We start from the raw sequence: 23,227 nt of genomic DNA, 5'->3' as shown, positions 1-23,227 counted from the left end.
CGTTTATGTGTTGGGCTAGGTTTAACCGACTCAGGTCTGCTCAAGTTCAATTCGCTTAAGCTAACTTTATACTTAAACAGCACTCGTTTAATTTCTACACACATTAGAAACCCTTAACTCTAATACCATCTAACATACAAAAAAGAAAAATCTAAAGGAGCTATTTGTGATGCACCAAAAATTTGTATATTTCTCTCTCTCTCTCTCTCTCTCTCTCTATATATATATATATATATATATATATATATATATATATATATATATATATATATATATATATATATATATATATATATATATATATATATATATAAGAGAGTGAAAGAAAAAGAAAAGAAAAAATGTGAAAATATGAGTTTTAAAATATATCGATCTGGATCAACCTTCAAATACCCTATTCAAGCCAACCCAAGCTCGACTCCCCACGAACCAAGAACCCCGACTACTTAATCTGGAGTTTTAGAAAATTAAAAAAACGGGTAATAAAATTATGATTAAAAAGTTGGTTTAAACGTGAAAATTTCCCAAACTTTTTAACTTCTTTTGCCACCCTCATTATTCTCGGCGCAAATATAGGAGGACGCTCTCTCTCTCTCCTCTTTTGTTGCCTTAGGTCCGTTCTATTTGCAATAGAAAAATGGTCAATATGGAGAACGATCTTGGATCCAACCAAAACGGACTTTCAGACTTTTGTATGTATCGGATCTTAAACCAGATGTCATGGAAATATAAAACTGAAAACCGAATCTTAATTGCAATTATCATATCAGATCCAAAAGTTTCATATGATTCCGAATTCAGAAGTTCTTAATTGTCTCATTTTTTGTATACTTCAGTTAAATCAAAGGTCAAGAGCACCAAGAACATCTACTTAATCAACATTTGATTGCATATCTCTCCTTATATATGCCATCAACATATATATATATATATATATATATATATATATATATATATATATATATATATGCCGTCAACATGATATCATTCATATATTGGCATACATTGTCCTATGTTTTAAGGAAAAAGGGTATGACTTTGGGGGTTTTAATAGGAAAGAGTAAACACTAAAAAACAATAAATTTCAAGCAAACTGTCTATTGTTGGGAAATGCTCTTCCTTTAAAAACTGTTGAATAAATCAATTCAATTGTTTATGTAAACGATTCAATTGCAAAGAACTAATGTGACAAGAAAAGAGCTGTTTTAGAAGACAAGGCAACATCATTTTAGTTGGGGCAAGAGTCGTATGCATCATATTTTAAAAGTGCTAAGAAACACATACATTCATTCATACAGATGTGACTTCTACTGCTCAGCTTCAAGGACATGTCTCTGTGTGTCCTCTTCCCTTTTTACTTTATTGTCTCCAAAGAAGAAAAGCCCTTCGTGTGGCACAGAAACAGAGGGACTCTGATCGATGCAACGCGGTGTTAGTTGCTGCACCTTATTTTATTTGAGAAGCGAGCTATCAATGAAGGCCATAAAAGCAACTTCTTCCAGAGTCACACAATAGCAAACGAAAGACACTGTCAGCCGAATAGCCGAATAAGCCGAATAACAAAGTAGAAATCAACTTGCACAAGACATACCACATAATCTCGCGATGAGGATGTGTTTCTGAAGATCTTGTTGTTGCACTTATTCCAAATGTGTCACCAATAGAATATAAGCCACAACTTCAAAAAAAGAAAGAAAGAGAGAAGCGCTATATATATAAGAGAGAAGAAAAAAAGTGTCATAAAAGCAATTTCTTGTCTAGTACACACACGCATGTGTAGAATGATTATTGATGTTCTCTAGTTTTACCTCCTATTTTCTACCGACCACCTCTTACCTCAACATTATATATATATATATATATATATATATATATATATATATGAGAGATATGAGAGATTTGGATTGTTGGCAATGGAATCGAATAGCCTTGATAACATTGATACCAATTAAGCGAGCTAAAATTTACATTAGAAAACAGAGTTGAACACAAAGTATTTCATAAGGAACTAATACATATATATACCCATCGGTTAGTCCGGGTACCTTCCCACCTAACATGGTCGTTATTTTACTCGAGGATCAGTCAAGATCTAAAGTGGCTTTTTTCTAGAAGCATTTTAAACTAGTTGGATCACAAAATATTGATTGAGTAGCCTGATTTTCCGGGTCGTTTCTAGATATATATATATAAAGAAAGCAGGCAAGTTTCAGCAAATGATGTCTTCCTTGTGCCCAAGGAAGAAAAAGAGGAGAACATGATGGTGAAGGAATTTAACTCATTTAATTCAGACCACCCGAGAAACTTAAACAAGAAACTTGATTGAACCTTAATTATAAAACGAAAGTTGTTCAACCACTAGACTTGCACCAGTGGAGTAAAACGCGTTGATTGATTCAAAGAAGGATTCCCCTTCAACTTCGCTTCAACCACTGCAGGAAAAATTTTTGAATGAAGAAACTTGAGTTGTATACATAGAACTATGAATCAGTCTGCATCTGCTTCGCCTTCATCGCCCTCGGCATCTCTAATCAAGCCTTACCCAACAAACTGGGACCTCCTTGTCGCAAGCACCTGATTGCATGTTCGGACCGAGCACATGTTTGGGGAGGCCATCTGCATGCCTTAGGCTTCTAGGCTTGTGTGGGCATCGTCCTACAAAATCTAATTCGCTGCATCTATTTGCTTATTTAATATGTTGGTTCCTTCAGGGGCTTCGGCTCTCTTGTTTGGTAGTATGAATGAAATACTTCTCCAACTCACTCTAATAATATGATATAGGCAAGTTGAAGTTAAGTAGACAATGTATCGGTTTATTTCAAACATAATCATAAATAATGTCTTAGAGTTTTAAACGGTGAGGTTTTTCTCTAATATAATATGGTGAGCTTGAAAAAAAAGAGAAAAATATGGTAATTTTTTAAAAATTTAAACGATATGACGAAGTTAGAAATTGTGGGCTGAGGGGCACTAATTTAAACGATGTTAGCTTCTTAAGTGCACCAATATATGCTAAGGGCATTAATATGTAAATGTGAGATTGACGTCGGCAAATGCTCACACTAGCCCACATGTGCCTCTACCACTGGCATAAAGACCTCAGACACGGCCCCTTATGTTGTTGGTATAAGGCAGAACTTTTAATGATGTGCCGCCAGCATGAAAGTTGACAGGGCAGAATACTGGTAAAATGATATTAGAGCCGGTTCAACACTCGAACCAGTTCAATACTCAAACATGCAGTCTAAAAAACACGGACATGCATGCCTAAAAGGGATGGGTTGTAACACCCTAAAAAAAAGTTTTAGTTTCACATCTAAAATTATAAAGAATCTTGAGAAACTTATATAAAAGGGTTACTTAAGTAATTGGTTGTCTTAATTCCAAGCCTTTCCTCATTTGAAACCAAAATTGTTAAGTGACAGGTTGTGTGATCCACTAAACTAAAAGTCCAAACCGAGTATAGAAGTGGGCAGAGCCGTTATGTTTCAAGTATGCTGCGCCATGGTTCAACCCTCGCCCTGCCGCCAAACACTGCTTGCCGGAAGCTTCTTACGCAGCCTTTTCTGAGGACCTCCTTTGGTAGGTCTCTCTCGCTCGAGGTAAGATTGAGAGCTCATCGAGAGAGAGAGAGAGAGATCAAAAGTGGAAGAGTGGCCTTTAGAGAAAACAGAGCATAATGCACCAAGCATCGGTGTGGCACCATCACAGAATTGGATTTCCTACTGATAAACAAGAATCTCAAGGAAGTTAAAGTTCCTCGTTGAATTGACCGTGCGATCTCCGGGTCCCATCTAATCAGGACACCAACCTGGTAGGATTTCAAAGGAAGCTGTTATCAGAGCAAGCAAGTTACTGTGACAATTGATTATAATATCTACGAAACGACAAACGGAGACAAGTGAAACGAACAAATAAGTAATACATAGAGCCTAAAGCCTGCAAAAAGTTAGGCCGGAGGCATTTAGCTACAGCTTCCACAGACCAGCCAAGTGATAGATCAATGCTGGTTCAGAAAACAGCACCTGTTAGCAAATGGATCTCTTGGCCAAGAACAGAAACGATGAACGAATGGGATACAGCGTAGAGTCAGAGATTAAACTGGATTACAACCAAAACCAAATGGGCAGTTCCCGTTACCATTTCCAATCACACCAATTTACCACATTTCACAAATAAACTCCATCAGCACAATAAGAGGCTTATTGTCTTTCTTCACCTGATCGTGCGTATAGGACAGGAGCATCAGTGTGCTTTATACATCTCTCTCTCTCTCTCTCAATGTTACAAACTTAGGTGTGTCAAACTAAAACTGATGTTAGCATCCTAGCCTACAGCAGTCGGGCCATTTGGGACATCTAAATCTGGGTCTCCATAGCCTGAACTTCAGCTGCCGCCGTCTGATTCTACAACAATACAACCTAAACTTACAACACCTGCTATTCTGTGGCTTCAAGTAGCACCTGCGTATCTGTGCAAGCCGCATTTTGGTGGTTGTATTTTCCATTTCAACAACAAACTTGCGCAAGTGGCGGATGTAATCAGGATACAACTCCAGGTTACAGTGTCCACCGCCTTTGATCCATAACGGTTCATATGGTTCTCTGGCCAACTCCCACAGTCCCTTTCCATGCAACCAATTCACTACATCATCTTCAGTACCCTGCAAAGAATTAATTAAGTGAAAATACCCACATTGTGCAGCTTAATCTTGTATGTGCCTACTATATGAAATTGAACTCGAACGAAATGGAGGACCAAGCAGAAACTTTGACGTCATTTGAGGCAGATTGGTGTCAAAACATGTAACGATGCCAACAGAACCACCTTATCTACTAACATAAAGGAATTTTAGTTCTTTGCTAACGTACCAAGAGGTCCAAGACATTGAAAAAGTACAAGTGAGCTGATGGAAATGCTAAATTATGCATTAAAAATAACCAATGCAGTTGTCTTCACCATCATCTATCCTGCCATTTGCTAATAGAATCACATCGTGAGAACCAACCATCATAGTCGCAAACCTCGTAGTGTCAACTGAAAGTTTCTTGTATTTATTAGCAATTTTTTTTAAAAATTCATCGGCACCTGAAAGTTTCTTGTACACAAATTTTCAAATGAGAAGAGAAAGGGTAAAAAGTGAATATGGAAACAGGTCTTGCATTCGTTTATTTGTTTCAACATGAAAAGACCAGTTTTTACTACCTCATATGGAACATCAGTGAGAAGTGTGAACTTGCAGTTCTAGTTTGTAAATTCACAGTACTAGTTAAATTCCAATTTCCAAAAGGTCCAAGCAAGACCAGAGGACAAGGGTGGAAGAAACAGAGAACATATGTTTCAAACAAAGAACTCAATCTTATTTCCCTTACATAGCCTAACCAGCATTTCCCCGCTACTCACACTAGATCTTGGAACTGTTGCAAATTCACTGCCCCTTGACATTTGCACCAGATCTTCCATGGAATTTTCAACAAGCAAGCATCAATTCTACGTTAACCCTTAACATCTCTGTTACTGTATAAAACAGTATTAAAATGTGTTTCTCAAAACCAACATCTATAGAAAAATTGATCCCCTAAACCTCCTCAGATTCAAAATGTGAGCCCATGCCTTGCCATTCTCTAAAAGCGCACATTCATTGTTTTCTGCATGTATGTTTCATTGCTAAAGGGCCTAGTGAAGCATCAGTCGTGAATATTAAAGAGTTAAACCATGTAGGGGCTGTTTGGATGACACCCCAAAACCTGGTTTTGTGGGTGTTTGGATGAAACACAGTTTTCAGAAAATGCTGTTGTAACATGGCGATGAAAAACCTGGAGAAACGGAGTTTTGGTATGGTTAGCACGAAGAGAAAAAAATAAATAAAATAAAAGAGTATGTGGTAACTAGTGATGATGATTTTAAGAGCAAGAGAAAGATGAAATCGTGCATATAAACGGTTGCTGAACAAGGTGAACAACCAAAAATAAGGTCTGTTTGAGCCTTGAGTGTTTGTTTTTCATCTTGCATGCAGGAATCATTGGAATCTGCTTTATCTTGTAGGAACACCAACCTAAAGGATATTTATGTAGTTGCATGAATGTTACCTTTCTAGTTTGGTGATATAATGTGATATGATAGAATACTCTTTGGTGATATAATTTTAATTATGTTGATTAAAATGGGCTGAGATGGTAACTTATTCAATTAACTACTAACACAGGCTTATTTCTTCTTTGTCTACCTGATGTTTTTAACATTGTTTAACTAATAGGCACCATACAAGCCCACTAACTGATACTAGAAATCTGTACAGTCAACATTTAGCATGACATAGTGTAAGAGTGTCCAATTTGTTAAAGACTGTAGACAATGAAATTTATATTTGAGAATGCTCTTTTCCTTTTATTTGAACACACACACACACACACACACACACACATATATATATAACATAACTGTATGTAGTATTTAACTGAACTTTTTCTTTTTTACAAGTATCCTCAAAAATTCATTTTTGTCATCCAAACAAAAACCAGGCTTCGAAAAATAAAAACTTGGTTTTTGCCTTGTCATCCAACCAGGCAAACCAGGTTTTGTGAAAACCCAGGTTTTGAGGGTGTCATCCAAACGCCCCCATAATGCTTTATATTTCTACATCCAGGATGGGCACTGACTATAAAGCCTTACAAGGACAACCTAGGCAAACGCCCAAGAAACAGAATCACAGGGTTGGACTTTATTCAGGATCTGCAACTTGATGCCCTTTACATTCCCCTCTTACCACCTATGGTGGTAAACAACACGATAAATTGAAATGAACGAAAAAAAAAAGTTAAAGTAAATCACAAAATTCCCTTCCTCATACATGGTTCTGCAAAGTGAAACCCTAAAATTTTAGCCATCAATATCTCATTAGCTGAACTTAAAAGACAAAGGATTACCGACATTGAGTTCCCCCTAGAAGATGGTCATATTCAACTATAAAAAAACAGAGACCATAACAGATTCTTTAAAAATTCAGGACAACTCGTAGAGCCATCTTGGATGGAGTATTTCCTAAGGACATAGATCTAGCTGCACAAGATGATTGGAATTAGTTGAAAAATTATTACAGCACCTCACACTTCAATATGCAACTGAATAAACAAAGTGTAATATAAAAAAAAACTGAATGACTCCTACATATTGCAAGTACCACGTCTTTTTACAATTCAATCCAGATCATACTACTTGAAAAAAGTGCAGCAAATAAGTTCATTGCAATCTTTCTTAAACAGGAATGACCTTTTCTTTGCATTTTTCAATAAACTGGTCAACAGAAAACACCAGTTTCAGATATAGTGTATATCTTAAACTACTCATTAAACATAGAATATTGTTACATAATTGAGTGCTGAAAGTAAATTTATCTTTTCCCGCATATGTTTCAACTAAACTAGCTTTCATTAATCTGCTTTGCTTACATCCTTATTTTCAAGTATAATTTAATTAGGCGGTCCTTTGATTGATCTTGAATATCTCAAGCATAGGTATGTCAGGTTAGAATTAGGTATCAGCATCCTTTTTCCATGTCTTCAACATGCATCTACCTAATGATCCAAGAATCTAGTATTAATTAAACACCTTTCCTTGTCTCCACTAGCTTTTCTGCACTGCTATCTCATTTTTAAACGAAAAAAGAATTGTCAACAAGGAATAAGGAATCTGGATACAAATTTCAAGAAAATTAAAGATCGAATTGAACCACCATATTGGTGCTTTCACTAAACCATGGAACAGCCTCGCTTAAAGCTGGCTATTTAATGATCTGGGCTGCAAATAAATTCATGTGCAAACAACCTTGTCAAAAGAAGCTGGATTTTGGACACACAGTGAAAAATATGTCAAAGGAACAAACAATAATTTATCACAATTTTTGGCTTGGGTGGAAGTCGGTTGTTCTACAAAAAAGTTGAAACAGACAAATATCACAGGGGAAGAAAATTTTTCTATTTTCCAGTATAAAGGATTTGGATAAAAAGGATATAAAATGCACACCTAGGTATTAACTTTTGGTTTTCAGAATTGCTCTGATCTCCTGAATCTTGTCATCTGTTTGGATTTTTCTTAGCTTTCCACATCTAACAGGAACAAACTTCAAAACATAAATTTCCTTTTAGCAGTCCAAAGTCTGAACTACATTACATAAATTTCAGGATCTGTTGTTCCTCAGTCAAATTCTCTAATACAACAGATGGACATAATAATTTTATCATCAAAATTTTGAAGGAAAATTACACAAAGAGCTTTAAATCTAACTCCCACATCAACAAAATCCTAACATTTGATTTGTAACATTACCTGCTGCAAGAAGATAAATGAAACAAAGCATATCAAACTGTCAACATGATTTTGTAGTTCATCTTTTTACCTTAAGACAAGGTGAAGCCCAAAAGCATGATACAGAACCGAAGGAGTATAATACTTACATGTATCACGAGGACAGGGCATTTCACCTTTCTGATTTTGTTAACGTTCTGAACAAAAATCACACCTCTAATCAGTAAATTCACATTGACTAAGACAGTTGGATTAAGAAACCACATCAGCTAATAAAATACTTACTTGGTAAATGTCAAAGCAGAAAGTGACTTTTAGATGACAGAGCACACGAAGACCAGAAAGTATAGCACTATGAAGAACAACACCTCGTAGCCTTGGTAATCGAGAGGCCAAATGCAACGTTGGACCACTTCCAACAGATTGCCCATATAGAATGAGATTCTCCTGACTAACCCCATACTCTGTCTCTAGGCATTGATATACAGCTTCTATGTCAGCATACGTGTTTCTTTCAGTAGGCTGTTGACAAGAAAGATGAGGCCATCATGTTCCATGTATTGTTAACAAGTACTTTGACTACAAAAAGTGCAACAATGGAGTAGAATACAAGCCTCATCTGCTTTAACATTTGGGAGAGGTGAAAAGTCATATGATATAAGCAACTCAATGGTATGAAAATGCAAACATTGATTAACTGAGAAGGGCTTTATAGCCAAAAACAATAAGAAAAACTGACACGTGAAATCAAACCTAATCTTACAAGCAGGATAATATGGCCAAAGTGGAGACTGACTTTGCTTGATGCACATTCTAAAAGATAGTTTTTTCCAAAATTCATTGGTAGGATGCATGTGAACCAACTTGGTTTCTTAATCATGGAAATCATGTCTGACGATCATTTGATCAATGAAGAGAAGAAAAAAGGAAGAAAACAAAATAAAATCTCACCTTACCAGTCGAAGCTCCATATCCGGAATAGTCATACCTGCATATCAAACACAAGTTCGATAAATCAAGGAAAAAATCCAACCGACAGAAGATCCTTGCAGCATGGTCGAGAAAAAATGATGAAAAAGAACTGCAGATATCAAGGCTGCACATGCAAGTGGACAAGAAATGTGCAACGGAACAATAATGCAGGCTTGCAAGACAGAACATGCCTAAGCAGGGTTCGTCTACTGCTATCTGCACTAACAAAAGAACAATATACATCACCAGAAAATAGATCACGCCAATATCCTCATGACTCTCAAAGAACCAAAGCCAAAAGAAAACTCTGGTGAAACTTTATGACAGGAAGAGTTACTGAAGTGCAAAGTAGCAAAACGAAAAAAAAAAGAAAGCAGGGGAAAAAGAGTTTCATAACATCCAAGTTCCTTCTATCATCTATAAATCCCACAAACTTAGAACGATCAAAACGCATGAGGAACCTGCAACCAACTGAATACAAGTCACACAGAAACCATTTCACGGAAAGCAGCGATCACAGTAATTTGCCAAAAATGAAGAGAGTAGTATCGAATATAGAAAAAAACAAGTTAGTCAGAAATAAGCAGAGTATCAAACGGAGAAAAGAATACGTAACAAGTGCACACCAGCAGCAAGAGAGCAGCAACAGATCTAAGTAGATGGAAAATTTTGAGCACTAACCCAATCAAGTTAACCCTGAGGTTCACCTTAAGCTGCACAAATAGGTCATACAACTGCCCGAGATCAGCCGCATTTCCATGAGAATAGAGAACCGTCAGCCTGGCGTACGGGTTCCTAAAATACAAAGCCACGATCTTGTTCCCGTATTTAGTGTCCAGCAGCAGCACATCCATTGCATCGTCTCTTGGAAGATTGGCAATTACCATCCTCCCATTCTCATTCTTCACCTGATATGAAGGTGGATTTGGTGGGAAGAAGGCAAACTTTGCAGCTAAATGAGAGAATATGCCACACATGTCTAGCAACACTCAGCACACCCAATCCTGTTCAGCGTGTCATATTCACCTTCCCAGCAGAGTTGAATGCCCTCTACTTACCAGTTACCACCCAACTCGCCTTCTCTGACAAATTTAATCGTTGGTGCTGATATCTCAAGTCGCTTTCAGATCTGGAAAACCTGAATACTCAAGCATCCATGGAACACTGCACAGATGGTTATATGGCTAGACCACCAGTAAATATCAACTGGCAGGATGGTTTCCGTTCGAGCTTCACTTAACTAGAAACCAACCGAGCACATGAGTGTCTCACTACCCATAGTAAAGTAGGTTACTCATAGTGGAAGAACAAGCCGTCCTAGAGTCCCCTTGATGAGGCAACACAATAACCTGATCAAAACCTTCTTCCATGATTCACATAGATCCAACTGAAAGCACATATTCTCATTTTGGAGCACGTTCCTGAGATAAAGAAAGTATGGTCGCATGCACACATGATGAAAGCATACATTAGAAACACCTGTGTTTTCTGCATCAGAATCTTTCATGCAGCAATATCTGCAAAAAGAAACTTCGCTTATTTATGAAAAAGGAACAAACCTTGATGGAGATCACACACTGACCTTCCATTTTGAACTGAGCTAAACCCTCCTCTCATACCAAATAAAACAAAAAATCACACACACACACACAAACACACAAGCTACCAAAAGAAATCAAGCGCTTCTCAGATTTCAACATCCATAGCTAGATAAACTCCTCGGCACCAAGAAGCCACTGACGGACTTGGTTAGCCAGGAGCAAATCAGTCGCACTTGTTTGCCTTTCTCGCTTTTTTCTTTTCACTCATATTCAAGCAGGAAGAAAGAAACTGGGATCTCCATATCCAGATCACAAGAATATTATAATAAAACATATAAAATAATAAACACTAAGATACCACGCTAGGGTTCTTTAGTACGTGGGCAGTGATGTGAAAGGTGGGTTTTCTTGAGCTCCTTTTCCCTTGCACTGACACTGGTCCGAGAGGACGCAGATACGTGGAGCGCCTGCAGCGGGCTGAGTCAGGGCGAGATCCCAGTAGGCCGCGCCAGGAATAATAGCCGGAGTCCGATTACTTCAATGTGATGGTGATGGGAACACAAATGCGGGTGGGAGAGCCCTTAGGAGCTGCAACGTTTCACCAACTCGTGCAAGACGACCAATTCTGTGATGCAAGCTCGGTTCTCAAGCATGTTTAAACTTCATTATAAGAAGAAAGATGAGTGCGTTTCCCCATGACCAAGTAGGTCGCCAGACGAAGGAAAAAAATCAGTCTTTAACTTTACACGTTTCTCATCGGTCGGAGAAAGTACTCAACTTTGTCTTCCGATGACGAGAAATAGACGCTAAAAGAGAATGGTGGCCCGGGGCAGACGATGAGACTTCTATCTGTGGCGAGTAGGAGCAGAGAGAGCACTACTTCTACTTCACTCCTAGGGAACAAAAAAGACAATGGTTGTAGACTTTACTAACCATAACATGCTTGAGCAAGCATAGAACGAAGGGGTGCAAGCTGCAACAATGCAGACCTTTGACCAGATAACGTAGGACCGGTCCCTCTTTCATGCGCATGGTGGGGAGTCGACAGGAGAACGTTCTCTTCCACAGTTCATTATGGTGACTACTTTTTATTTGGATTCATTTATGTTCAACATCTCAATCATGGGTCTCCTGAGAACGACTAGGCGGACAATTGTATTTTCCTTCATTTCTGTCTGTCACGTTCACCTTTTTCTGTTTATTGGCTAGCTAAGGTAAAAAGAGAGTAAAACTCAAGCTAAATTTCAGAGCTCCATGAAGGGCTTTTAATTAGAAGCAACAAGCAACAGGTTGAGTTAAAGACGCCCAAATTTACTGTTGACAGATGTGAGCAGGACGACCCATTTGGCAGCTTCTTTGTTGGAGTTTGCTCATTTCCCAGCTCAGTGCAGGGCAGACATTTCCTTGATGAGAAAGAGACTGGACCTGAAGCTTGGTAGGAAAGCAAGAACCAGCTAAGAGAAGGGGGGAAATAAGACGAAAAATGCACGTGGAAGGAGGCAGACAATTAAATGGGACAAATCCATCTACAAGAAGCCAAGAGATCCTTTAAGGCAGAGAGAGAAGGTGGAGAGGGAAAAGTTGCGGAAGGCGCGGGAGAAATTAAAAAGGTAGAGTTTGATCATTTCAGATCTGAGATCTGAGGGCCCCATCTTGTTGTGGGGCTACCTTAAATTCAATTCTATATCAACAACTGTGAATTTGAAATTCTCTTTTGTCTGCTGAATCTGTGAACATGGATTACTAATAGATTTTTTCAAACAAGAGATCTAGAATTTGTATTGAAATCCATAGATTTGGAACCCAGAAAAAATTCCAATATCTCAGACCACCAATCCTAGTATAAAAAAAGAGAGCAATTTCTTCTTTTGATTCTTTTTCCCTGGTTTGGCTTCTTTTGGTATCAAAACCATCGTCCTGGCGAGTTGTTGGATCATGGACTTGACGCTTGTTCTGAAGAAAAGGTTTTCTTTTTCATAACGAAATTAAAAGCCCCATAACGTGCATCATTGCTTCAGACACTCAAATTTGAGACAGTTTCTCATGAACTGAGAGCTCACTGTGATCATTCATTCGTTGGCATTTAAAGACAGCCATCGTTGGCATCGGTTGCAGATCATGGCTGCAGTCACAGGTCTTGTCACATCGCAGAGATGTTAGAAGCATAGGAATGGGCAGGTGCATGGTGGGGCATGCAAACCTCACCACCACCATCACATGGCATAAATGCTATGAATCAATGCCGCGAGATGAATTCTCACTGGCTTTCTGTCTTTGAATATTATTGAAAAACTGGTTAGTTGGGAGTCAAAGCGCTTTCTCTGCACTCTCCAGACAAACAACAAATATAATTGTTCGGTCTCTCAGTACGATGCTCTCTCTTTCTCTCTCTTATTTACATATTTCGAAGTAAAGACGCTTCCCTTCACGTGTGCCCATGAATATGATGCTGGCGCAATCATCAAGTTCCAGGAACCATCTGCATACAGCTCCTTTTAATTTAATTTGATTTGACAAAGTCACTGGCTACTCGGCCGATTTCAAGTCCAAGTGCCATTTGAAATAAATTTGGACTAATTTTTGTCTTGCCACTCACACTTGAATGTAGGTTGACTTTGATACGCATCAGTGGCGGAGCCACGTTAATATATAGATGTAATGTAAATTCTTTTTTTTTTTTTACCCTTTCTGAATTTTCATATATAGATGTTCTTTTTACTAGAAGATGTGGTACTACCACTGTTATGCATAGATCAGTGTCATGATTTGGCAGATTTTCTGCCATTCCAAAGCTGAACAGCTGGTTGAAGTGTTTCTTTTACCCTTGAGAGGTTCAGAAAAAGTTCACATTTACCCTCTTGAGAAGAAAGGTGAAATCTTTTAACCACTGAAGACTTCAGACCGTGCACTTTGCTTTGGCTTGCTCATGAAAGACTCAATGCCCGCTTAGCTTCTCTCTGTCTCTGCCAGTCTCTCTGGCCATGAAGTGTTTCCTCTCATCAACTGCACTATGGACCAACTGAAGGGAGAGGGGACATGTCTTCTTAATTTTTCATTACCTCTCTCTCTCTCTCTACTTGTGTAACTATACATATTTCTATGGTAGAACCTGTCATCCAGGTCTACAATCATATTTGTCACAGCCGGCGCAGTGATTTAAACAGGGATTATATCCATGAGCATGCTATCCACATTAGAAATAATTCTGTTTAAGATCATTTTTTTAGTTAGGAAAAATTTTCAGTTAGGTAATGTACCATCGGTGTTTTCATTAGATCTACCATGCAAATTCTTTTTGCAGTCCAATTTGTTCGAAACAAACAAGGAAATAGGAGGACAAGATCAGATGCAGCAGCCTTGGACTAGGCTGCTCACACCCATCATCTGGCTGGGTCTCTTATATCAACCTCAATGGAGATTTACTGGTACCAATCCTTTGTGCATCTTCAAACTCAAGGCATAGCCATCTAGGCCAGATGGGTAGACCAGGAAGACAAACAGAACTGTGCACTACTTTGAAGACTAATGATCTCCACTGTAACACAGGCAGTCAAGTACTGCTACCATGATTGTGACATCACATTCTTGTGAATTTCTGATGCCTTCTGGAGTAACATGCTCCCCACCAACTCTAGCAAACGCAACAGGAATTGTGGTGACTCAGTCTCAGACTCACACCCTCTTTTGTTGGTTCCTATAAAGTAAAAACACCGGGCCACTGCAAAAATTCGAAAAAGCCAAAGAAAAGGGTACATGCAGTCATTTCAAATGCCTCCACATATAATATGTGGATCTCTAGGTTCATGTGTTGCTCTGAGATCTGCACCCTATGTATTTTAATAATCAAAGCTCGATGCGAGTAAATGGTTTGTTTACTGAACCAGATAAGAGCAAATTCTAGTTGAGGGGGAAAAGAAACAAAGCAAATCAAGTGCCTTCTTGGGCATTGGAAAACAGCTTGGCCTTCTGAGATCTTCAGGTCTTCCCCTGGTCCTGGTAAGTCTGAAGATCCTAAAAAGATTTCCACTGTTGTTACAGGTCCTTAACATATAGCAGCTGCCATTGTCGAATTCATTGAGAAAAACGTGAATATATTTTATGGAAGAGTGTGTTACAGGTTCAGAAGAAACTGTTAAGCTGCTAGAGCTTATGTTTTATCTTAGTGAAAAATTTAGAAGTAGACTTTACTGCTAAGGGTTCAAAAAAATTTACCTATTAGAATGCTAGACGTTCCAGGTTTTTTACCATTTTACTTTTTTTTTTTAATAAAAATTTAATTTCTGAACATTGGAATTTAATTCACTAGATAACAAGCACGTGCATGTACGAGACAGAACACACCAAAAAATGACAGTGACCTGTTATCAGCTTATCTTTTGTTAGAGGCACACACAGTTCTAGAGAGAGAAAGAGAAAGAAACAGTGTTGCTCAAAGGGGGGCACGTGGGGGCCATCGGACAAACAAACGATTGGCTTAATAAAGGCCAACCGTACCACCAATTTCTCATAAAAACTACACCTTTGATTTTTCTTTCTTCCACTTTTTAGATCATTGGAAGGAAAAAAAAGTGGTCTTGTGATCTTTTGGAACAAGCAAAAATTTGCAGAACAAAAAAGATCAGGACAAAGGAAAGAATACTAAATAAATAAGACCACAGTACCCAAATCATACCAAGAAACTATTTATTTGTGGTGCCCCACTACCACACGCAAACAAGATACAGAACTTGTGTACAGTAAAAGGAGAAAGAGACTATTGCAACCCCTCAAGCATTTCCCATGTGGTAGTTTCAATAAAATATTAGGCACTGTATAGAACTGCATCGGTATCTTGTACCCTAAAGCTTGTTCCCAAGAAGGTTTTGTTGCTACTACCTCCAAGAGGCAGAAACAGAGAAATAATCAAGAGATCATGGAAGTGTCCCCCGGCATATGGCTAGTTGCTTGGTGTTTGAGTTACCTGGCTTTGGTGTCAAGTGGGAAAGCACTTCAATCTCGGTCACCTTTCTTCTTTTGCTTTCACAGGCATTGAGCTTCAAGAAAAATCCTGCAATGGCAACTTCTGTAGTGAGCTACTAAGGCCACAATAAACTTTATTTAATTAATCGTATTGCGTAGATGAAGATGAAGAGTTGGCACCATTCTTGATAATCATTCTTGGCCCTTTTTTCAATTAGAATGAAAGCTACCAAGTTTCTGAGTTTCAGTTTCCTTCAATTTTATGACAAGACTAGCATGTCCTACACACAGACGTCTGATATAGAGCCCCTGAAGCTTTTACCTACGTTAACTCACTAGGCATTTTATGCACTAGGAAGCAGAGACCAAGGCGCCTGGTGTTTCATGAAATATGCATATGCCTTTATTAAGATTTGTTAGTGTTATATACCAACTAGGAAATTGTGGCTGTAGTTGTGGATTTAAGTTTTTAAATGTACTACCACGAGGGGTGTAGAATAGCTAGTCCGCTTGAGTGGCATGCTGTCAGCGCGTCCTCAGTTCAACTCTTGTGAGTGCTACTCCGCTGAACTGCAAACAGTAACATATACAACACTTGAGTTTAAAAATAGGACCATCCAGGCTTTAAAGCTGCTCTAGATTGTAGAGATAAGGTGAAGGAAGGACCGTTTCAGCCGCTCACTCAGGGGGAGGTTCCCTCACACTCACCTGAACATTGAAAGTCTACTGTCTTCCAAGGGGCTGGATGTAGCTGGTTGGACCAATGCTGGTAAAATCGAGTCCTTAGTTCAACTAAGGTAGGTTTCAGGCTCCTGTCAAGCCCACGTAGCCCTACAACTTGGGGTGAAGGGGAAGACGGAGGCCGTCTTACCTTCTCACATTGAAAATGTGCAACATCTAAACATATGATCTGCACTCCTTTTTGACTCCTCGAGATAACCTCATCTACACAAGTTTGTGAAGAACTTGCAGCGTCCATACCACAAAACAACCAATTATTTGGACAAACTGATTGATACTTCACAAGATCAACATCAGTGCATATCCAGGTACAAGAATTTTCGTATGTCAGCTGATATGGGGCCAATCCAATCCATATTAGCTCGTATCAGCTGATATTTGACTAAAACATTTAAATGACTTGTTTATGTTAGAAATTTTTACTCTGAATATGACATTTCATTCAGGTTTCTGATTACAAGATGGAAATTAAAAATTAACACCACCTTGTAGCACTAAAGCACTGACATTCATGAGGGTTGTAAAAAACGAAAAGCATACGAATACTTGCTTAGCTTCACATGTACGCACAAGAACAGGCCTAACTTACCAAATGCCATTCACTTTATTGCAGTCGATTTGCACGTAAACCTTGACAAAGGAATTGGGACAACGCAGAGCAATGGATGCTCAGTGGATAAAGAGAGCCTCACTTTCCTAGGGCCAACCGCAGTTTGATCATTTGATTCACGCCAAACATATAAAATGCTGCTTTTCTTTGTACATATGCCAATGTTTAGGCGCGTATTTGTTGATTTTCAAAAAAAAAGTCATGATTTTTGTCTGATCCTAAATTCTGCTCATGTATCCAAGGAAAGGTTATTTGAGGTTCTCTAGAGTCGCCACAAAATGGAAAGCAGTCCACAAAGTTCTCTTATGTCCTTTTTTTTCTTCTCTTTGGGAATATTCAAGCATCACAGATTAACATGGGGAATGCCTGCAAGATGCCGAAGCCCCTCCTCCCCCTTTCCCTCTATTCCCCAGTCCAGGGCTGCTTCTAGACCTAGGTGGGGAGCGAAACCCCTCTTAACTAGAGTGTTGTACTAAAAAGTTGACTGTCCCTCCCCATTATGCCAACTCATTTGAGGTTATCAATAACAGTCACTTGGTGTGCTAACAACAAACGTAAGGTCATGCTTTTCATCAACCATTACAAAAAATGCAACTGCTTCTGCTCGTTTGGCACACCAAAAAGAAAAAAGAAGAAAAAAATGCGACCATGGATATATTTTCAGACACCAGTCATGGAACTTTACCAAGAGTGCAACTATATCTTACTATCTGGATGTAGCTTCCTCCTGCAAAAGCACAAAAGGGTACATTATGAGTCACCTTTGCGATCTGTGATACAGTTTCATGCTTATGTGAAACTAGAAATGAACCTCCACACAAACTTGATGTTTCTTCTTTTCCTCTTTGGATTAAGCAAACCCTTACCAGATTGTGCCCTTACGCGTGGATCTTTCAACCTTCTTCGACTTGTAGGCCTCTAGTCCAGAACCAAGCCTGGAGGATGGAGCTATACTCGGCATTGAAGAACACAGTCATAGCAGAAATGGCAAAATGCCTTGCTTGAAACGGATCTAAACTTGGTCCTAATTGGGAAAGGTGGTGACCAAGTAGACGAATAAAGCTGGCTGGGCCAGATGGACAGAGGCATGAAAGACAAAATTGGCTCGTGTAGAAAGCAGCGGTACAGTTTAGTAAGGCACCCACTTCGTGTCACAACTGTTTAGAAGGTTCTCTTCATTTAGGATTGATCCAACATCCTAACCCATTGGCCTGCACCCAAAATTGCAAATACTTGTCTTGCATTCTGAAGGTCAAGAAGCATTACACCTTCTGTTTCCTTTCAGGAAGCCTATTTTCTTTCATGAATAGAAAACATAAAAATGTTGAAAGAAGAAAACCAATGCAGCAGAATTTTGTGTAGAAATTTCAAAAAACAATAAAAGCACGAATTTCTTATAAATGAATCAACAATATGTCACTACAAAAGAGCCTCATGTGCCGATTACATGTTTTCCGTTTCAAACAACAGTAACATCCTTAAATCAACAAATTCAAATCCTTATGTGCAAGTGTTTGTGTGTGTATATATACGTGTGCATGCACAGAGAGAGGGGGACAGAGCTTCATCATAAACACCACTAGAAGGTGATGAGATCATCTCGTTTCTGCTGCGTTTTCTGATCCGGGCTCTCTGAACTGCCTCCTTTCTTGCCAAATATCATCTCATCCAAATCATCCATTAGATCATCTTCAGTGCTCTGTGTTCGTGAACCAGCTCGCTTTCTTATCAGAGACTCCTCTTTTGCAGATCGAGGAGAATCTTCAGGCTCAACAGCAACGGGTATCACGGCAGGTTCAGGGTTGGATGGACGAGCAGAAGGCTTCCCCATCTCTTCATACTTGGTCAGTACCTTTTGAATTTCATCGTTCACATTCAAGGCCTCAAACAGCAAGGCTTCATTGTCTCCAGCTGTCTCAACAATTCTCTGAACAGTGGCTTGAGATCTACGACACTGCTCCACGAGAGTGATCGTCAAGTCATCCTACATAACAGGGAGAAGTTAAGATGGAATTTTGATAGAAAAATTAAGAATGATGCCCTAATTGAGATCACTAACTTACCAGTACTAGAAATAAATAGGGATTAATACAAATCAAAGGTAGAAAATAATATCTCAGCAAGAAGCACTTCCATTTGAAGTATCAAGTATACTAAAAGCAGTCTGGAGAGCCTAACGTTAGGACATATTCAACGTGAAAAATTCATAGACGTCCGCTGCCTTTCCCTCTTTAAGAGTGCACAACTCGTGTATATGAATAAGATTAGGACAACGGAAGCAAAAACACCCAAGCCAATTTTGTCTCTAGCAAACTGGCATCCATATCAAAACTGCACCAGACATAACATATGTATGAAAACAAAAGTCACTTCTGTTTCCTTCTTATCTTGAACACCAAGATGAGTTCCAACCTGGCCCTCACCTTCAAGAAGATCCTATTTTCCAAATTCATTTGGTAGCAAACTGCATTGTTTTTCACTGGCACAATGGAGAACATGACTAAAAAACTATTGCAGAAAAAGTTCAGACCAATTCTCAATGGACTCCAAAATAACTGAACAGCAAACCAGCCAGGTGCCAATTACCATTTCTAAGATGCTTCATGTGGGTGAAGACTGGTCGGTTAGAGTTAGACATCGATTAATATTTCACAATAAACAAATAAAGCTATGACATATATTGAAGACATGCTCCCTATATAGTTGAAAGGAATAAACATTGCAGGTGCATCTCCATAGAAGACAGCACCATGCAGGGTTTGACACACTCCATCTGGAGAAAGAAAAAGATCATTCACCAATTCATGTCAGCGATTTTCAACACATTTCCTAATACTTCTAAAATCACTTTTATCATTTTACATATTTTCATAAAATAATCCCTATTCCTGAGAGATGTAGAAAAAATGATGTCATATATACGATACAAACAATAGATAAATAGCACAACTTTGGGAATTGGAAACTTAAGAAGCCTATTTGGAAAAATTTTGGAGCAAATTTTACATTGTCTAGAGACCAAATTTTGGAGCAAATTTTACATTCTGCCTGTATCCACACACACAAACACAAATTTTTTAGTGTACTGTTCAGCTGACTTGTTTTTTAAGAAGAGTTTATTTTCAAATGTAGTTTTTTAAAAACTACAGTTATAACACATACTCACACAAACATGTAGTTCTTAGCCTACTATATGGGTCAGAAAAGAGTTTATTTTTGAATTTGGTTTTCAAAAACTGCATATACATAATTCAAAACATATAAGATATATGTACTAGCAAACATGCATAGATATATAATATATGCATAAATGACATACTAAACACGCATACACACATATACACTTCTTTACAGCATATTTCTTAATCCACCTAAAATGGCTTACAGGGTTGTAATAAAAAAAAAAAAAAAAAAGCTTGTTTCCCAAATTAGCTATCCATTGCACATGGAAGTGTAAAAGGTTTGTCGTCATTGTAGTATTTACAACTTGCAGGCATATCTTGTCTCGGGTTGCAAATCAGATAGGGTCTCTTGAAGTTGAAATTAGACAATAAGTGGATCAAATAAATTAAGCAAGGTTCAACACGAATTGATTGAACAATTGAGGTCCTTTTACTTAAAAGCACTAATGGATGAAATAGAATCTCCGTGTTAATGGCTATTAAAGCAACAGTGTGGTTCTTGTAAACCAAATCGACTTGACACAAACACAAAGGAGGCTAGCCCTTGCTGTGAGAGAATAAGGCAAGCCCGGTTCTTCCAGTGAATACATATGCATATTTACCACACGGGGAAAATGTTTAAAATATACGATTGTAACTGCAAGATAAATTTATGCAGAGAGCTCTGCTCTTATGGTATGATGACCCCTTATTAATAGGTAATGGATGAGAAATCACTCATTTCAATTAACGCTGCCCCCAACTTAAATTCATAACATTATATTGTAAAACATTCTATTGATTAAAGGAAGACAATTTCGTTCTTCTAATTAGGCAGAACGCATCTCATGACAAATTGGTGGCTCAAAATTCATACATACATTCCAGAAAGCATAAACAAGCTGCAAGATTTGTGTGCACTCAAGTAACCGTATCATCTTAGTAGCAAACCAAGTTAAAGGGATAGCACATACATCAGATTAGAGGAAAGAAACGAAGGTCACCTTAAGAGCATCTTGTTTTGGGGAAGATGATAAAACAGTAGAAAGAAGTTCAATGCTGTTACGAGCAACATCAAACGTCTCCTTCGTTTGCTCTGCCGAGAGGCTCTGAATAGGGAGACTATCATGAAACTGCTGCTGCGTATGATCTGACAGATGATCCCCAAGAGAATATGCACTTTGCTCAGCTGATCTTGGCGGGGTGAATATTGGTGCCAAACTCTCATTATCACGTCCAGGGAAACGAACTCCTCTCGATTTCAGGCTCTGCATAAATACAATTTGTAAACAAAAGTAGCAGATCAAACAAGTGCTGCGAGAAAAAAATAAAACGAACAAATAGGAGGACGGTATGGCAAGAACATACTAAGAGACGAAGACAGATATGGGAACAACATTTAGAGGAAAAAAAAAAAGGAAACTTTTTCCCGGCCAAATCTGACATTTCCACAAAGTTCCGAAGATAAACGGTCATATTCGAGCAAGCACGTTGCTTAATCAAATGGTACCAGCTTGAATTAAGAATCTGAAGCCAACAAGATCAATAACGCAGAGAATCCAGAGAATGTTCACCTTGTACGTCTCTTCATAGACAGGCAAGTAACGTAGCTCATCAGCAGATTCACCCCACTGTTCAATCAAAACCAAAGATTTGTTCCGATTGTTTACGATTGTTTGCGGGTCATCAATCAACTTAACCATCTCATCAAGAATCCTCTCTGAAGCCACCTCAGAGAATGCCTTTTCACAGTTTTTTACAAACATCTCAAGCAGAACAAGAGCCAAATACTGGACTCTAGGATTCTTCAACATAATCCTCTTCTTGATCGACCGGACAATATCTTGACTGCCGATCTTCCCACTGTTCACCAAATCGCAGATTTCTAAATTAGTAGCCAAATCTGGCATCTCCATAGTCTCCATCGTAGCCTCCTCGACAATCTTATCTGTCGGGTTTTGGCCCTGGAAAAGCTCCTTCACCCTGAAGCTCATGGAGCTCATCCCCGCTGTCATTTTTTTCCCAACCTCCGTACCACCGATCTTCAATCGCTCTCCAAAGGCGCTAACTTTATCCATCAGGTTATCCCCCATATTTTAATTCCTGCGACTTAAACAAGAGAACGAAAAAAAAAAAGGCAGTTCCCTATGCAAATGATCAACCTCTCACCTGCAGAAATCACGCAATTCATTAGCCTCTGAATTTATCAAACCAGAAGAATAACTACAAACCAAATAAAATCTCATTGAGGAAATACACACAAATTCATTATTATCATCTCTAGAACCCTAGAACCACACTTCCATGCATAAGCCTCCAAAATCCCAGGTTTTCCAAAAACCTATTAATCAAAACCATCACCGCAGACACAATGACCACTCACGTTAGATTTCAATGCAGGAATAACGAGCCAAGTCAAAAACCAAACGCCATCAATTCCTAAAACCACGGGCTTCACAAAATCTTAGAAAATCCCCTCAAAACAACACCATGATATTTCTGCGATAGATCCCAAAATCTTGCGCCAAGACCCTGAACCCCTCAGTTTAGAAACACAGCCCACAAGAGAGATTGATCAGAAATTGCAACCAAAAAAGAAAGAGAGGATTCAAAACGTAAACTCTTCGAAATCAAGCCCAAAAGTCTCAACCAGACAAGGACAACGAGAAACTTACCTCAATTTCCAAAATCTCGAGACGACTCGGAAGATCAGAAACGGCAAAAAATTAAGAACGAGATATAGATACACGCCAAAAGATCAGGCTAACCGACGTTCGAAGCTTCCTTCTTTACGTTTGCTCGGAACGAGCCATACCTACTTTTTATTCCGTCGTATTTTTATTTATATAAAAAAACGAAAGCCGTTGGATGGTAAAGTTCAAAATCTCCAACCGTCCAAAGTTCCGTCGTTCCACCGACCTGACCATCAAATAAAGGAG

General features: G+C 38.6%; 2 protein-coding genes across 6 annotated transcripts; both read right to left on the bottom strand.

The window, feature by feature from the left end:
• Positions 1 to 4,056: 4,056 nt before the first annotated feature.
• LOC116265872 (uncharacterized) lies at positions 4,057 to 11,879 on the bottom strand. Of its 4 annotated transcripts, none has more exons than XM_050080716.1 (6): positions 11,751 to 11,879; positions 9,958 to 10,793; positions 9,256 to 9,292; positions 8,590 to 8,826; positions 8,454 to 8,501; positions 4,057 to 4,663 (listed from the first exon to the last, which is right to left on the bottom strand). In XM_050080716.1, the coding sequence occupies exons 2-6, from the start codon at positions 10,251 to 10,253 to the stop codon at positions 4,319 to 4,321; spliced, it is 963 nt and encodes a 320-aa protein (XP_049936673.1). In that variant the 5' UTR covers positions 10,254 to 10,793; positions 11,751 to 11,879; the 3' UTR covers positions 4,057 to 4,318. The 4 variants fall into 4 exon arrangements, with proteins under 4 accessions (XP_049936673.1, XP_031502699.1, XP_049936672.1 ...); XM_031646839.2 differs by having other exon boundaries at positions 11,176 to 11,821; XM_050080715.1 differs by having other exon boundaries at positions 11,197 to 11,821.
• Positions 11,880 to 18,492: 6,613 nt separating this feature from the next.
• Positions 18,493 to 23,222, bottom strand: LOC116266091 (TOM1-like protein 1). 2 transcript variants are annotated; one of them, XM_031647183.2, is made up of 4 exons: positions 22,964 to 23,222; positions 21,863 to 22,457; positions 21,293 to 21,556; positions 18,493 to 19,111 (listed from the first exon to the last, which is right to left on the bottom strand). In XM_031647183.2, exons 2-4 carry the CDS (start codon positions 22,379 to 22,381, stop codon positions 18,707 to 18,709), a joined length of 1,188 nt encoding a protein of 395 aa, XP_031503043.1. In that variant the 5' UTR covers positions 22,382 to 22,457; positions 22,964 to 23,222; the 3' UTR covers positions 18,493 to 18,706. The 2 variants fall into 2 exon arrangements, with proteins under 2 accessions (XP_031503043.1, XP_031503044.1); XM_031647184.2 differs by lacking the exon at positions 22,964 to 23,222 and adding an exon at positions 22,672 to 22,930.
• Positions 23,223 to 23,227: the final 5 nt, after the last annotated feature.

This window comes from Nymphaea colorata, chromosome 12 (assembly GCF_008831285.2).
Source record: "Nymphaea colorata isolate Beijing-Zhang1983 chromosome 12, ASM883128v2, whole genome shotgun sequence".
NCBI classification, from domain to species: domain Eukaryota; kingdom Viridiplantae; phylum Streptophyta; class Magnoliopsida; order Nymphaeales; family Nymphaeaceae; genus Nymphaea; species Nymphaea colorata.
The sequence above is the reverse complement of the archived record's forward strand: the minus strand, read 5'-3'. Positions and strand labels throughout refer to the sequence as shown.